General features: G+C 44.7%; 1 protein-coding gene across 5 annotated transcripts in view; it reads right to left on the bottom strand.

Moving 5' to 3' along the window:
* Positions 1 to 15,339, bottom strand: part of UNC13B (unc-13 homolog B) — a 208,364-nt gene that overhangs the window by 20,770 nt on the left and 172,255 nt on the right. For all 5 annotated transcript variants that reach the window (XM_055578450.1, XM_055578452.1, XM_055578448.1 and 2 more), the window contains 10 exons: positions 13,811 to 13,889; positions 12,046 to 12,120; positions 11,342 to 11,561; positions 8,703 to 8,930; positions 7,952 to 8,093; positions 5,828 to 5,997; positions 5,265 to 5,380; positions 4,758 to 4,921; positions 2,176 to 2,326; positions 705 to 773 (listed from right to left, as the gene is read on the bottom strand). In XM_055578450.1, the coding sequence (XP_055434425.1) occupies positions 705 to 773; positions 2,176 to 2,326; positions 4,758 to 4,921; positions 5,265 to 5,380; positions 5,828 to 5,997; positions 7,952 to 8,093; positions 8,703 to 8,930; positions 11,342 to 11,561; positions 12,046 to 12,120; positions 13,811 to 13,889 (1,414 nt within the window). The remainder of the gene's footprint in view (positions 1 to 704; positions 774 to 2,175; positions 2,327 to 4,757; positions 4,922 to 5,264; positions 5,381 to 5,827; positions 5,998 to 7,951; positions 8,094 to 8,702; positions 8,931 to 11,341; positions 11,562 to 12,045; positions 12,121 to 13,810; positions 13,890 to 15,339) is intronic.

Here is a 15,339-nt window from a genome sequence, read left to right as displayed (position 1 = left end):
ATTATTCGTGCAAATGGAGGGCACTGAAGGTGCAGATAATTAAAATTGCACTTCTTGACTTTGAGGTTGTTTTATACTTACTTTTTAATGTGGGTATATTGCCTGTTCTGGAAATTCACAACACTTTAAAGCAAGTAATGAAGTCATTCTAAGGCAGCCTAACTTAGGAAGAACAAAAAAACTGCCCATTTCCCTGTCCTGATCTAGACACTCAACTTCCTGCTATATCTCTGTCCTCTCTCCATTCTAGAAATGGACATATCTGCTACAAATTACTTGCCCAAGCCAAGCTACTCTCTCTTCCCTTAGCCAGATCCGCACACCTTGCCTGGAAAATGAGGAGAATATGGCAAGACACAACAAGAAAATGTAACTATCTGTGTTTTAAAGGGCATTTCTGGAAGAGATTATCCTTAGGAGACTCCCTGATGGGAATATCATCAGAGAGTTCGGTAGAGTGACATGTGTGGGGTTAGAAAGCCAACTATCTATAAACAGCAACCACACCTGCTACTGTTTAAACACTGCATGGGCCCTGGAGTTGGAAGACCCACAGGTGTCCGTGATGTTGGCCATACTCAGATGTGATGAAAAGGACTAATTTTCCTTGCCTTCAATTTTTATAGTTGTGATTGGCCCATAGTCTGTCTAGACTGACCTTGATATTATCCTTCATCCCACCCCACAGCCATGTCTTCACTCACCCTGTAGGTAGAGAGGTCAATCCTCAGTGAGTTGTGTAGCTGGTCCAGGAGTTTCACAAATCTCTCTTTCTGAGGGTGGTAAACAAATAATGGAGAAGAGAAAAGATCAGTTCCTGAGCCCTCAGACTGTAGCAAAAAGAGCACCATCTCAGGGTGAGGAGAAAACACTGAGTTGGGGACACATCAGGTCTTGTATTTGCCAAAGAAGAGAACAACAAACCACGCAAAGGAGAAGTGGGATAGGTCATTCCTGTTCCATCTCTTAGCATTCAGACTGGGGACTCTTCCCACACTGACAAGAGGAGACACATTTCTGGGACTGGAAACAGCACTGAATACAAATCAAGAGGAGATGACCAGCGCATCTCCATCCTGCTGGGACTCTAACTAATTCAGGAAACTCTAGACACAGTCTCCAACTTATTCCTGAGTTTGTGGTGTCCTAACTTATCTTGGGATAGCTCTTAACAGTGAAACAGCCACAGCCTGGCAGTGAGGAGGGAAAAGAGAAATAGTGATACATTTGGAAGGTGATCGGTGATACATCTGGAAGGTGGAACCACATTCCACATCATTTCCCTTAGTTTATACATTTTAAATGTCAAAATAAATAACAAATACTATTTGATACTTTATTTTTATAAAAGTATAATTAAATACAGAATCACGTTCCTGCAGGCTATTTGTATAGCGGTCCTAGAACTCACATATTGATAATATTATATAGCATCAGATATTAAGTAAATAGATACTGTGAAGAAACAGAAAGGAATAGATATTTGACTGGCTTAATCAATGACACTAATTCCTCTACAGAAAGACTATCAACATCAAAAAAGTGATTACTACCAAGGAAAGGCACTCAGAGATCAGAGATACTGATTTGGGAGTATCAATAATTTTCTCTCTAAAGAGTAGTCTTTGTGGTGGATCAGAAATATTCCATCCAGTTTATATTGAACTTACATCAGGTGACATTATGAGCAATGATTCAACTTCTCAAATACTTTAACAACAGGAAAGGATATACCCTGGATCAGGAAAACAGTCCAGACACTAAGAAAGGGTTAAGTTCAGGTATGTACTGGTATTCTTGCTTAGACGTCAGACCATATGAACTTAAGTGGTATGAATCTGTCAGAGAGAGACTGAATAATAAGAAGGTTCCTTTGTGAACCTGTGGGGCTGAGGAACATGGTGACTCAACCAAGCTTTTGGCCCGGAGACTTCTCCCTCAGCCCACGTTGTGCCCCTACCAAACCACCATGGTGCTATTCCATCTTTTCTCATTTATCCATATCTGAGGAGAGTCTACTGGTATAGACTAAATACCCATAAGGAAACAAGTTCACTATCTAGGTGGCACTATATATTTGAATTTTTAGGCATATCAGCTCTGCAGTACCAACTGAAAAATCAAACGCTTGTTAATTGATAACAATCAGGTAACATGTCTTAACATCACACTCACCCCAAAGTTGGAGGCTGCAAAACGATCAGATGCAGAGACATTGGTGGAGGCAGTTGTGTGGGCATAGTAGGCATTGATGTTGGCCAGTAAGGTGCTCATCACTGCTGGCACGCCAGGACACATGTACTTGGATGACAAACATGCAAAATGCCTGAAAAACAGCGTCTTCAGCCTCAAAGACTCTTCAGGGTTTGTGGCAAAAGCCAAGTAATCAAAAGATCCCACTCTTGTGTATGAAGCTTATGATCACCTTGGCAGACAAAGATTTTCATAATTTATTTATTCAAACATATATTCAATCAACACCTACTATGTGCCAGGCCCTACGCTAAGTTCCAGAATCCAAAGAGGTGATAGCCTGGCAAGTGTCAGAAAATAAGTCAGTAACTTAAGGCATGCTATGCAAAAATTCTGTGGGAACATTCAGGAAGGTCATCTAAATTAGAATGGCTGGGGGCTAGAATAGACTAGAAAAAAGGCTTCTCAAAGAAGAGATGGTTGAAACAAATCTTAAAAGATAGTAAGAATTAATCATTGGAGAAGTATGTGGGCAAAGGGAAACTGTATTTCAAAAGCAAATCTCTTCATGGAGAAAGTCATTCATTCAGGAAACCTTCTTATAGCCGTTGTTCAAGTGTTTGATAGACAAATACTAAGAAATGACAGAGGAGCAGCAGACAGAGAACAGATAGTAAAAGGAGTTTATCCTAGATGGTATGGTACTTTTTAAACAGAGGTTTACTGTGATCAGATTAGTTTTTCAAAAAGGTCACCTTGATGGTAAAAATCAGAAAAGAAAACTTGGAAAGAGGTAAGACTAAGACAGAAAGACCAATTGAAGAGTTATTGCAATCACTCAGAAAAGAAGCAACAAGGCACCAAATGGAACAAAGAAATGGTTAAGAGCATAGACCCAATAACCAGATTCTAGGGTTGAGTCACAGCTCCACCACTCAGGGACCTTAGATAAATTACTTCAACTTCGTTATGCCTGTTTTTTACCTACAAAATGGAAATAATAATGACCTGGGATGAAATGAGTTAACATTCATAAATTACTTACACCAGTGCCTGGCACATAAGGAAATGGTATATAGAAGTTGTTATTATTATTATCATTATTACTGAGCTATAGCAATACTGATAGATTAAAAACATTTCTAGGAGGTAGAATCTAGAGGTTTCAGAGACTGCTTGGATGGTGGTAGTAAGAAAAAAAAGTTTAGGCTGACATCTGAATTTCTGTTTGGATAACTGTGTAATAAACTGTTCCATTTACTAAAATAGGAAATACAAGAAGAACAGGACAGATTTGCTGGAGATAATGTTGATTTGGATTTTGAATCATATTGAGTTTGCAATGCCTGTGGCAATACCCAGAAAGCAAATCAAAATGGATCTGAAACTCAGGAAAAGATCTGGTCTGGAGAAAGAGATCTGGGAGTCCTAAGCTCAAAAGTAGTAGTTGAGGTTATAGGCTTGGATGAAGTCATCCAGGGAGTGGAAGAAAGCAAGAAAGGCAGAGGGGCCATTCTCCAACCTCATTCCTCAACATGTTTCTCCATCTAGACTAAACTTCTTGTAATTCTTTGAATAGTCTATGCTCTGTTGCATCTTAGCATCTCTGCACCTGTCCTACCAGAAATACCCTTCCCTCTTTTCTGTATTTCAAGTGTCAGCTCTTCAACAGCTTCCCTCACAGGCCTCCCCTCAAATTTAGATGCTCTCATAATACACTGTGATTACTTCTTGATGGCACTTATCACATTATAATGCAATTGTTTGTTTACTGGTCTGTCTATTCAGTATTCTTGCCCTGAGAATCCCATGGATGGAAGAGCCTGGTAGGCTGCAGTCCATGGGGTTGCTAAGACATGACTGAGCAACTTCACTTTCACTTTTCACTTTCATGCATTGGAGAAGGAAATGGGAACCAACTTCAGTATTCTTGCCTGGAGAATCCCAGGGACAGAGGAGCCTGGTGGGCTGCCGTCTATGGGGGTCGCATAGAGTCGGACACGACTGAAGCGGCTTAGCAGCTCTCCTGCTACACCAAGTTCCCCAAACACAGAGGCCCCCCTATTCATCTTCGTGTTCTCAACATGTGGCACAACATATGACACATACAAAGAACTAAGTCAAACTAAATAAAAGAAGCACAGCCAGGGCACTAGCTACCTTCTGCTTACCCAGTGCTGTTTCCTGTGCAGAGCTCTAGTGGCAGCCCCTCCAACACACAGCCTATATCTCTTCTCATGGTGGGGACTTCTGTCATAGCACGTGTACCCTGTATGCTCAGGCCTGTGATGACTGGGCAAGTCTGTTCTTGTATACACACCCATGCCCTGTGAATTCTGGGGTAGACAGACAACTCCCCTCTCCCCGAGTTACTGATAAACACACTCCCTTTATACATTACTCTCTCTGCCTTGGGGTACAGATCCACCTCACCCAGCTCAGAGAGGGATAGCAATGAATCACTGCCTACTACCCGACTAGGGACCTGTCCACTCTATCAGTGTACCTCCATTAGCTATTTCAAGAGTTGGTAGCCATTTCCCAGGGCCCCAGGGGAGCCTTACGTCATGGCCTGATATATGGACTCAATGCCATAGCGCATGGCAAATTCATCCACAATTTCCTGGGCAGTCTCATCAAAGTACACCTTCCATGCATCATCTCCTCGAGCCTCAGGGATCTGGACTCCTCCGCTGCCCTGAATGTCCGTGAGGTAATGGAAGAGGTTCTATAGGAGACACAGTAAAATATATATTGATATTAAAGAGTTAAACTATATATTAGGAAAAAACCCTGTTGGTAAAAACCAGGAGAGTGTGAATAGGGTTCAACAGAAATTCTGTCCTTCAAGTCACTGCTCAGTAACTCCTATGGCCCCAGTTGTCTGTTCTTGCATTAGTAAAAGAGAACTGAGGCTGGGACTGTTTCTTGGGCTTGTCCGCCACGTACAGTGAGCCAAGAATAAAATAAAAATGGGCTCCAGAACTTCAAGTAGCAAGCCATCCTACTTATTGTCAAAGGCACCTCCCAACCTAGCGTTCTGGCACCCCATCTCCCAAGAGCTGGCTCACCTCATGGAGACATGTGTACTGCACATGATATGGGGCTACCTTCTCCTCTCCCTTGATCTCCACGCTGATTTGCAGTCGGATGGCCCCCGAGACGGCTGACTTGTCTGTCCTCTTCTCTAGGAAGGAAAGAAGACTGGAGATTGACCACAATGCAAATGCAGACAGCACAGACAGCTCCCATCCCGGCTTAACCCAAAGGAAAGGGGGCACCAACACAAGTGTTCACCAAACAAACTGAACTCACTGCAGTGACCATATACTTCACAAATACTCCAGAACTGGCTGGGTGGGAGAAAAGAAGTGCCCGGTGGGCTAAAGGCACTAGGGGTGAGATCTCACTCTCTGAAAGCTGGAAAAAATGTTTAGCTAGAGTGCACCCCAGACACCCCCAGGCCTCTGTCCCCATCTCTATCTGTGGTAGGTTCTCTGTTGGGAAAGCAAGCTCTGTATGGAGATGTATATGCTCTGGGGACTGAGTGGTGGACTCGGTAGACAGGGTTTTCCCCAGGTTCCCCAGTCATGCTCTCCCTTCCCAGAAGCTTTTTCTGGTCCTGCTTCCTCACCCAAGTTGTACCAGACGTCCATTTCGCCACTCAGTGTTCGAACCTCAATGATGGTTTGGCCGAGGAAATCATCAGACTCTCGCTTTAGCCGCTGCTTTACTCGTGACTTGATGTCATCATCCTCATCCCACACACGTACCTTAATGCGGTCAGAAGAGTTGTGGCACTCACTGTAAGAGAGTCAGGCAGGTTCTGTTATGGACGGGCCCAGCAACCCTCTCTCTTATGACTTCCACTTCCTTCCCAAAGCTCTACCAGCTGCACTTGAGGCTGACAGAGGAAGAGAAGGAGTCACAGGACACTGGTACTCAAGTCCCCAGTGAGTCGGGCTATCTGAGCAAATGGCTCTCCACTCCTTAGCCTGGGTATCTCTCCCAACAGAAAACAGCCTGATAGATGCCGCAGAACCCTAGGAAGCAGTTGGTAGTTCCCTCCCCAGAGTCCTGTATGAAGTCCATAAAGATGTTAAATGTTCATGGTAAGCCCATCTGGTCATATTTGCTTTAGTTTTCTGCCTAACATCCCCATATATCTGGGAATGTGCTTGGTGAACTTCTCATTCTCCTTCTTCGTCTTCTTTTTTTTTTTATCATTCTTTAATAGCCACTTGACTTGTCATTTTCTCTATGGTGCTTGCTTTGGAGGGGTAGTTTGCCAGGTACCTCCCTCACATTCTCCATCCCCAGCAGTTGCTTTTTGGATCCCTGCTGCCTTATCTAAAAGTTGTACTTGGCAGAGTTTGCTGCTCCTTATCCTATGTTCTCATAATGTCTTTGCACATTCTGTTAAAATATTATAGGATAACTACTGGTCTACTGAAAAATAACAGACAAATAAGATAATAAGACAAATTGATGAATAAATAATCATCAATAAGCCTCTTAAAGCCAGGCATTGTCTTATACATTTTTAGATGACAATATCATGTAGAGTGTCTTATACAGAATACAAGTGTGTGTTAGTCGCTCAGTCATGTCTGGCTCTTTGCAACCCCATGGACTGAAGCCCACCAGGCTCCTCTGTCCATGGAATTCTCCAGGCAAGAATACTGGAGTGGGTAGCCATTCCCTTTCCAGGGGATCTTCCCAACCCAGGGATTGAACCTGGGTCTCCCAAACTGCAGGCAGATTCTTTACCATCTGAGCAGAATACAAACTGCTAACTAAATGAAAAGTGGGAAAAATTGACTATAGAGCCAATTCATTTAGCATTAACTGTAAGTATCACTTCTCGGCCTTTTGCCAAGATTGAGTGTAGAATTAACCATAAGTAATAGTCAAGCAGGAACCAGTCAGCTTCTTGACAAAAAGGTGCTCCCCTCAGTAACTATCGCCTCTGGACTGGAGATGGCTTTTATAGGCCCCAATCCCTTTCCCCAATTTCCTTCCAAGTAGCCAAGAGCAGAAGGTCTCTACATAAGCTGCCTGTTTGGCTGATTTAGACTCAAAGTCCTGGTCCTAGGCATTAACGGGGGTGTGATAAAGCATCTGGATTCACCAGACACCAGTCCAGGTTCTAGGCTACAGCTTGCCATTTTTCAGCAGTCATCCCTTGCTGTCATATGAAATAGTCTGTACAAAAGTGAGATACTGAATAAAGGAGAAGGGAGTGGAAGCTGAGGCAGAAAGAAAAGCAGAGCACTTAAGGGAAATGGAAAATTGTCCAAATCCAAGGTTTCTATCTTCAAGTCTACCCACTTGTAGGACAAGCTGTTCCCACCCCACTCCCTAGAAGAGACTAATTCTTCCTAGGGGTTAGGAAAATGAAAAGTCTAGCATTACAGGATGGCAGGGCTGCAAGGCACACAGTTGCATGGCAGTCTCTGGCTCTGTCACTCAGCTGTAGTAAAATCTTGCTAGCACTAGAAAAAGCAGTATGGTTTGCCCAGGGGCCCCTTTAATAGCCCAAGTTAAGACTTGAGTGCAGTAACCCTGATACAACAGTCTATGAGAAGGAGACCTAGGAAAAGAATAAATGCTAGCCAATTAAAGCAAGCGAGAAATGGGTTTTCTCCACTGCCTCTACCCCATCTCTCTTAGAGTCCAAGTCCAGAACAACAGAATTTAACGCTGTTCCCAAAATATACACAGTCCCAGGAAAGACGACTTTCCCACTATGACTTACAAATGGAACTTCTCCTCCCAAACAGGATTCAGGTTTCCAAAAATGGTCTTGGTACGCTTCTTGGTTTTGCCCACTTGCACAGTCACATAAGGGTCACTGGATCCTGTCTTGTCCTTGGCTTGTAGGCCCTGGGCACACACCACTGCAACCCAGACACACATAGAAGGAGGCTTCAGAGTACACTCTGGAAGTCATGAGCCCTCCAAAGTACGACTCATATTTCCCATCTTGGAGCACCCTCTATCTGCTCCTTGTACAGGAGCAGATTTCCTCACTCCTCCACTTCTATTCTTAGCCCTAAGCCTTTCCCTCAAAGCCTAGCCCAAGAATCCTACCTCTTCCCTGGACCCTAACTGACCACTTACCCAGACAGGTCCTTACCTGTTCTGATACATGCATGCTTCAGTCATATGCACCCAGCTAATAAATCACTGGTTAACTACTCCCTGATCTCCTGCTTGTCCCCTTTCCCCCAGCCTCCCAGCTCTTATAACATCAAACTGCTAACCAAGTCTGTAATATCAGATTGTTACTAAATCCTTGCATTATCATCCAGATTGCAATCGTCAGTCTTGCCTCTCCCAGCACCACTGGCATTGGAGTCTAGAAGAGGAGGAGTGATGAATAATGAGGGCTTCATTCTGTGTTCTTTCCCCCACAGTCCCTGCTTCCTCATGCTCAGGATGCTTCCTCCCCAGGCTCCTCCCCATGGCCAAGGCCATCCCGTCCCCTCAAACTCTGGCCTGCTCACCAGTGATGGTGATTTTGGCTGACCATTTGGAGGTGCCATCCAACACACTCTGCTTCACTGTTTTCATTTGTTGCACATGGGCGACTTTGCTCACATTGAAGACATCCCGGATAACTTCAAAGATCTCTGGCTTATTCCGCTCTCGGATCTTCATGCGGTCCTTCATGGCCATGATGATGTTCTGGGTCCGGTCCTCCGCTCCATGTTTAGAGCTCTTTTCTGCAGCCCCTGAAGAATGGCCAGAGACAGAAAGTAGGGTAACCAACAGGTCACCTACCAGATCAAGGATCAGGCTGAAGAATGGGGCTTAGGAGATGTCACTGAGCAGTGAGAGAAGCTTAGGAAGACTGGTATTTTTCTGGGAAAAGTTGGTATCTGTGGGGCCTGCTAGAGTTTAATGCCTGGCCAGTGGAGTTTAAAAGGCAACTCAAAGAGTAGCAAAAAGTTGATCATTGTTATATGTTAACAATATAACTAATATATTAGTCCATTCTATTTAGAAACATATTGCGTTTTTCATGAGAAAAGAAAAAAAAATGTAGCTCAGTCTGCAGTTGGTTTTGTCTTTCTTCCATCTACATGCTTGTTGAGAGATACCCCTCCAAGTCTAAGGCCAAAATATCAAAATGGGTATCCCAGTTACCAGGGAATGGTTGTGGATAGGCACAACTCCACCAAACTCATCCAAATGCCAAGTCATGATATAGCTCTCAGAATTCATCATAGCTCGTAGCTGGGCACATCCTCCCCTGTGGCTCCAGTGTCTCAAATCTCAGAAGACATTGTGGTATGGTGAGGAAATTATGGCTTTGTTATCTGACAGACTTGGGTTCCAATCCTGACTCTACCACTCCCTGCTGGGTAAATACATTTCTTCTATGAGAAGAAAGTGGCACTTATCTCTCAAGATTTGTAGTAAGCATTTTATTAGCATAAAGCATCCAGCCCAGTGCCTGCCATCTGACACTGGGCTAAGTGCTTTATTTATTGAGTAATAAACACTCTCTACTCTTGTTACCATCAGTATTATCCTGGCAAGGCCAAGGGCCATTTTTACCAGCCATGACCCCAGCCAGCTCATCTCTGCTGTCCTAAGGATTATGGAGGAACAGAGATTTCCTCCAGTGTATTTCACCAACCAGGCTTCTCAGGCAAAGGATTCATCCTTTCTTTATTGGCAGATTGGCTCTTAACCTCTCTCCAGTCTCCAAAGGCTCAGGCCTTAACTACAAAACTTGGAGCAAAGAAGAAAGGTCAACATTCACCTCTTAACCCTGGGAGGATGCAAAGCAGATTTTCTGTCTAGGAAAGTCTAGACAGAAAAGGGAAGGGCATTTAATTCCACTCTGTACTTCATAGAACTTAGATAAATGAAAAGTGACCTGGGCTGCATCTACTCTTGCATTTAGCATATCCCATGCAATGATATTTCCCTGGAAGGGGACCTCAGAAAGGCTCTTAAAGAGAAGATAAGACACCCTGGCTATTATAGAGCACCACTTTAGAGGCTTCCAGCAAGCAGCCTATGCAGCCAGTTGCTAGTTCTCCCAATTAAAGCAGGGTGCTGCTGACACTTGTCCTTGTCACCCCCTCATGATGGGTTTGGGCAAAGTCATCACCAGCACCCAACTCTTCTGCTATGTTCAGCCTGTCTCTTCATGTCCACTACAGCCATGTCACTGGCATCAATCTAGGGTTCTTCAAAGAACGACATTTTAAGTCAACAATTCCTCGAGGCCCTTTTAGGTCTCATATCTTTCCTTGGGATAATGAAGTGCTTGTGAGTCTAAAGGTGACCTTCCTTTCTCCTACCACAATTTTTGAAGCTTTCATTGCTGTGGCGTGGCAATAAGGAACACCTGAAGACCTGGAGGGGTGAAAGAATACTTTCCTACACCCCCACCCCTGCTCTTCCCAGGGTCTAACCATAGCAGTGCAAGCCGAGCAGGAGTGGAGCAAGGAGATAAGAACTTGGAGCGCTACCATCTCCTGTGCCAAGACTTGCTGCTTTCCCTGCTCCTGTTCTTCCCACTCAGATGGTGGCACAAGTCACATGTTTAGCAAGGGCTTTGGGAGTCACACATTCTCCTTCTGGACCTCTGCCTCATCCATTTGAAGATTCTATTCTTGGTACTGATGTCTAAAATCTCCACCTAGAAGCAAGGAGTAAATTCCACCTTCCCTGAGTCTGGAGATCTAGACCTTCGGGGGCTCCTCTCTGAGGCCTAGAACCCCAGAACTCTCTCTTCCTATTAGTTCTGGTCCCTGATTAAACATACTCTAGTTTTTTGGGCAATACAGCCATCGTGGTGTGTACAATACCCAAGTAGAGCCTCTGGGATCACCTGAATCCTGGAAGAGATTCTAACTCCATCCAAGTGCCATAGGAAGCTCAATGAATTTTTCCTAAAGGTGTTTAAGCGAGTGTTACAAGACCTTGTTACAAGACAAGTTATTGGGAAAGGCAATATCTCTTGACTTAGGAACCTACTTTCTCTAAAAAGGAAAGAGCTTCAGAGTCAGGTAAATTGGAGGGATGATGGCTCAGCCATCCTGGTTCCTTGTTGCCAGACTATGTTGGAGAGGCCCTGCTGCCCACAAGCCCCCTCCCCCACCTGTCACCCCACAGGTGTACTCACGCTGCAGGCAGTCAGCATTGAGTAGGTCCTGGCACTTCTCATGGCACTTGACTCCACACTCGCTGCAGCGCATGCCCTGCCGGGCAATGCCCCAGAGCAGGCCTTCACACTCATAGCAGTAGGTCGGGGTGGTGGCTGACCACACCTCAAAGTTGTGGGGTGTGGTGCACGAGATGGGATAGATTAAGGCCTGCAGGGTTTTCTTATACACATGCGATTTCTGAAAAACACACATCCCATCACCCATCAGTGACTTTAGTTCTCTGCTTAGAGATACCACTACTAAGCCCAGTGCATGGCTATCAAGACCTCTGGCAGCCAAGGAGATGCTTCAGCCTGGCCCGGCCCACATTCTAGCCCAGCAGAAAGAAGCCCCAACATCATGTGCTCCTGGTCATCCGAAGAGCACATCCATGACCTGAATGCTGGATTTGAGCCTTGCCCCAGCATTCAGGCTCTTTAGGGAAACAGAGGGTACTAGACTCACCATAAATCCCTGACATGAGTGGTCACGTACTCCAACATGAGATTTAGGTTTACCCCTGGTCTGGACCTTTGCTTCTCCCAGTGTGGAAAACTTGATGCTATAATATCTGTTTCATTAACAGACTCCACCCAAAACTTTTGAATTCCCAGTGTATGGCTACAGAGATGATCACTGGGCCATAGGCGAGTGGATTCATGAAAGCCCATGGGTCACTTACCAGCTCTTCATCTTTGAGAGAGGTGCGTGTAGCCATTGCAGAAGTAATGCCTGCTTTCCGGGACTGGACCAGTGACTGTGAGAGAAGACTTGCTGTCAGCCCTAGCTACTAGCAAGGGCTGGGCAAAGTCCTGGGGAGGGAGTTTCAGTGACCAAAGCTATTTGATGATAACTTACTACTTTCTATTTTTACTGTCATTCACAGGGGACTCTCCACAGGTAATGGGTAACAAGTACCTGAGGTTAAGATTCAAACTCAAGGCCCTCAGGGAACTGTTCTAACAATGATAGAACAGAACAGCACTTCTCTCAGGGTACCTGTCATCTAAGAGTTTCTCCTTCCTCCAACATTTTTAGGTATCTGACCCCATTAGGTATCTGCCCCAAAGAAAGGCAGAGGAAAATGAAAAGTCTAGAATTACAGTATGAAACAGGTCATTAAGAACAGGACAGACACAAAACTCTGCCAGAGTCACATTCAAGAACCATCACTGGGAACAATGATGCTATACTAAATCTCCAGTCCTGGGCACCAGCCCATGCCCACATAATCCCAGGTGGCTGTGGAGGCCAACGGCCCAAATGAGCAGGGCACTGAGTGAAAGGGGGCAATGTAGCCTCACTGAAATCAAGCAGGTCAGGGGGTTACACATGAGGTCTAGGATGCCCTGTTAGAAAGGCCCATGAGTCTGCCAAGCCCGAGCTTTAGGGACAGCCTCCAGAGAGGCACACGGTTTCCCTAAGGCAGTGGACACCAGGCAGACAGAACTCATTACATCAGCCTGAGCAGCAAGAATAGTGGGGGTGTGCCCAGGGAGGTTGAGATTCGGGCTTTTATAAAGGATGGAAACGGGCTCTGGAGACACTCACCATAGCCTGTGCAGAGGGGAGCAGAAAAAGGAACAACATGATGTTAAAACCCCACAAGGGCATGAAAGCTTTCAGACACAACTGAGAGGTTCTTCCCTGAGGTCCAAAGCAGGAAACATGTCCCAGTCCCCTCTGTCTCTATCCTCTATCCACTGTATCCAACCCAGACAGCTGCCTAGGGCCCAAGGCCTAGAAGGAGAGTCATGCCATGAAGTGAAATATGGACAAGGTTAAAAGACAGAGGACGGGAAACGAGAAATGAGTAAGATACTGACATCCACTCGGTTAAGCAAAAAAAAAATGGTGAGCAAGGAGGGAGAAGGTGAGAAAAAGCAGGAAGAAAAGAAAGAAAGAAGAGAAAAAAGAAGAGATGAAAGACAACGAAAGAAGGTAATCAAGAAAAGTTGACATAATCTTCAACCAGCCAGCTGGATGAAGCATTGGTGGGATAAGAGGTGCACTAGAAAGGAGGAGACGGGAAAGACATATCAATAGCAAGGGGAAAGGGAAGGAAGGAAAGAAATGATGAAGAGAAATACAAGGATACTTGTATTCAGTCAGTTAAGAAGGGAGAAACTGGTAGGGAAAAAAGAGCACAATATGGAGGAAAAATTAAAAAAGGAGTGGACAAAAAATATCAAATAGATTGAATAGAGGGGAAAAAAAAACAGGAATAGAAAATGGTAATAAGAAAAAGGGTTCAAGTCTTACTCAACATCTGGCTCTGGGACTCTAGGGTACCTGGGTGCCACTCTAACCCCAGTGAGATCATACGAGGTCCTACTGAAGCCATCACCAAGTCTCAGTGAGGCTTTAAATGACTGATCATCAGACTAATACCGGTCGCCGAAGGCCCCACTTCCATTCCTGACAGCTCACTAAGATTGCTCACTCACCAGGTCACTGACAAGCGGCAGTGGCTTCTTTCTGCGTAGATCCGGCATGCTGTCAATGCCATAGAGCCCTCCAGCTGGCCTGAGGAGACAAGAAAATATGTCAGGACCTTTAGTCTCCCCTTGAGTTACTGGCAGGTTCAATGTTCCATTCTCCTTGCTCATCCTCTCCCCAAAGAAGGATGAACTGACCCTCACCATGGGCCTTTAAGAGGAAAAAGGAGGACAGAAAGCGAGGGAAGTAAAGCCATGGGATGACAAACAATGGAATCGGCTTTCAGTCTCCTTCTAAGGTTTTAGCCAAGGACTGAAAGCTCTTTTATCACACTATGCCAGTCCAAGGTGCCTTTGTTTATTTGAAGACCACTGTGCTTCATAAAAGGTGGGAATTGATGCTTAAGATAGCTTCTTCCTACACTCAGGCCAGAGACACTGATGCCTAAAGTTAAGTCTTTCCAGACCTGTGCTAGAATAGAGCTCAGGAATAGCTCTACAGAAGAGGTGCTGCCTAGGTGAGCAAGACTGACAAACAAGAACATGTAGAAGCAGACCTTCTCCACCCTGAGGAAGAGTCCCCAGTTCTGTCTATCCAAGCCTCCTGAAGAAAAAGTCTCTATGGAAACAGGAGCCTGCATAATCAAATGGAGGCAGGGGAAGTAGATGAGAGACTTCCAAAAGATCATTTAGAGGGGAAAAAAGACCATTTAAGAAGGAAACAGACAAGTGACTCAGAGTGTGGCCTAGCCCTATGGTCACATCAACAGAAACCAGGAAAAAAATTACAGCTGGAGCAACTGAAAGTGAAGTGAAATTGTCAGTCACCCAGTCATGTCCAACTCTTTGCAACCCCATGGATTATAGCCTGCCAGGCTCCTCTGTCCATGGGATTCTCCTGGCAAGAATACTGGTGTGGGTTGCCATGCCCTCCTCCAGGGGATCTTCCCCAACCAGGGATCAAACCCTGGTCTCCTGCATTGAAGGCAGAATCTTTACCATCAGAGCCTCTGGGGAAGCCTATGAGCAACTTGAGATTTCTAAAACTCTTATACTTTTTTTATACTTATTAACTTTTCTGTTCTTTGCCTGTTATTCCATATAACAATACACAATAAAAATACAGAGACTTTCCTAAAAAGAACATCATTCTTACATTGAGATAATCTGGATTTTATCCCCAACTCTTCTACTAATTCACAACGTATCCTCTGCCAAAATTCCTTCCTCTCTCTGGATCTTGGTGTCATTTCCATAAAATGAGGGGAACTATAAAAACCTCTCTGACCTTTCAGAAACTATCCTTATGAGCTTTAATTAAATTAACTCAGGTATTTGGTTTTCACGTAAGCAATGAAGCGGGGAAAGAAGGGTGGCTGGGTTGTACACCACAGCTGGTGTGAAAAGAGAAATATCACAGAAGAATAAGTACATACTGCTAGCTATATGGGCAAAAAATGGAGTCACAAATTAGGTCAAGGCTAGGAGTTGGAGCAGGCAACCCATTATGCTGACTTCTAATCATCTAGCTTCCTGAA

This window comes from Bubalus kerabau, chromosome 4, assembly GCF_029407905.1.
Source record: "Bubalus kerabau isolate K-KA32 ecotype Philippines breed swamp buffalo chromosome 4, PCC_UOA_SB_1v2, whole genome shotgun sequence".
Lineage (NCBI taxonomy): Eukaryota > Metazoa > Chordata > Mammalia > Artiodactyla > Bovidae > Bubalus > Bubalus kerabau.
The sequence above is the reverse complement of the archived record's forward strand: the minus strand, read 5'-3'. Positions and strand labels throughout refer to the sequence as shown.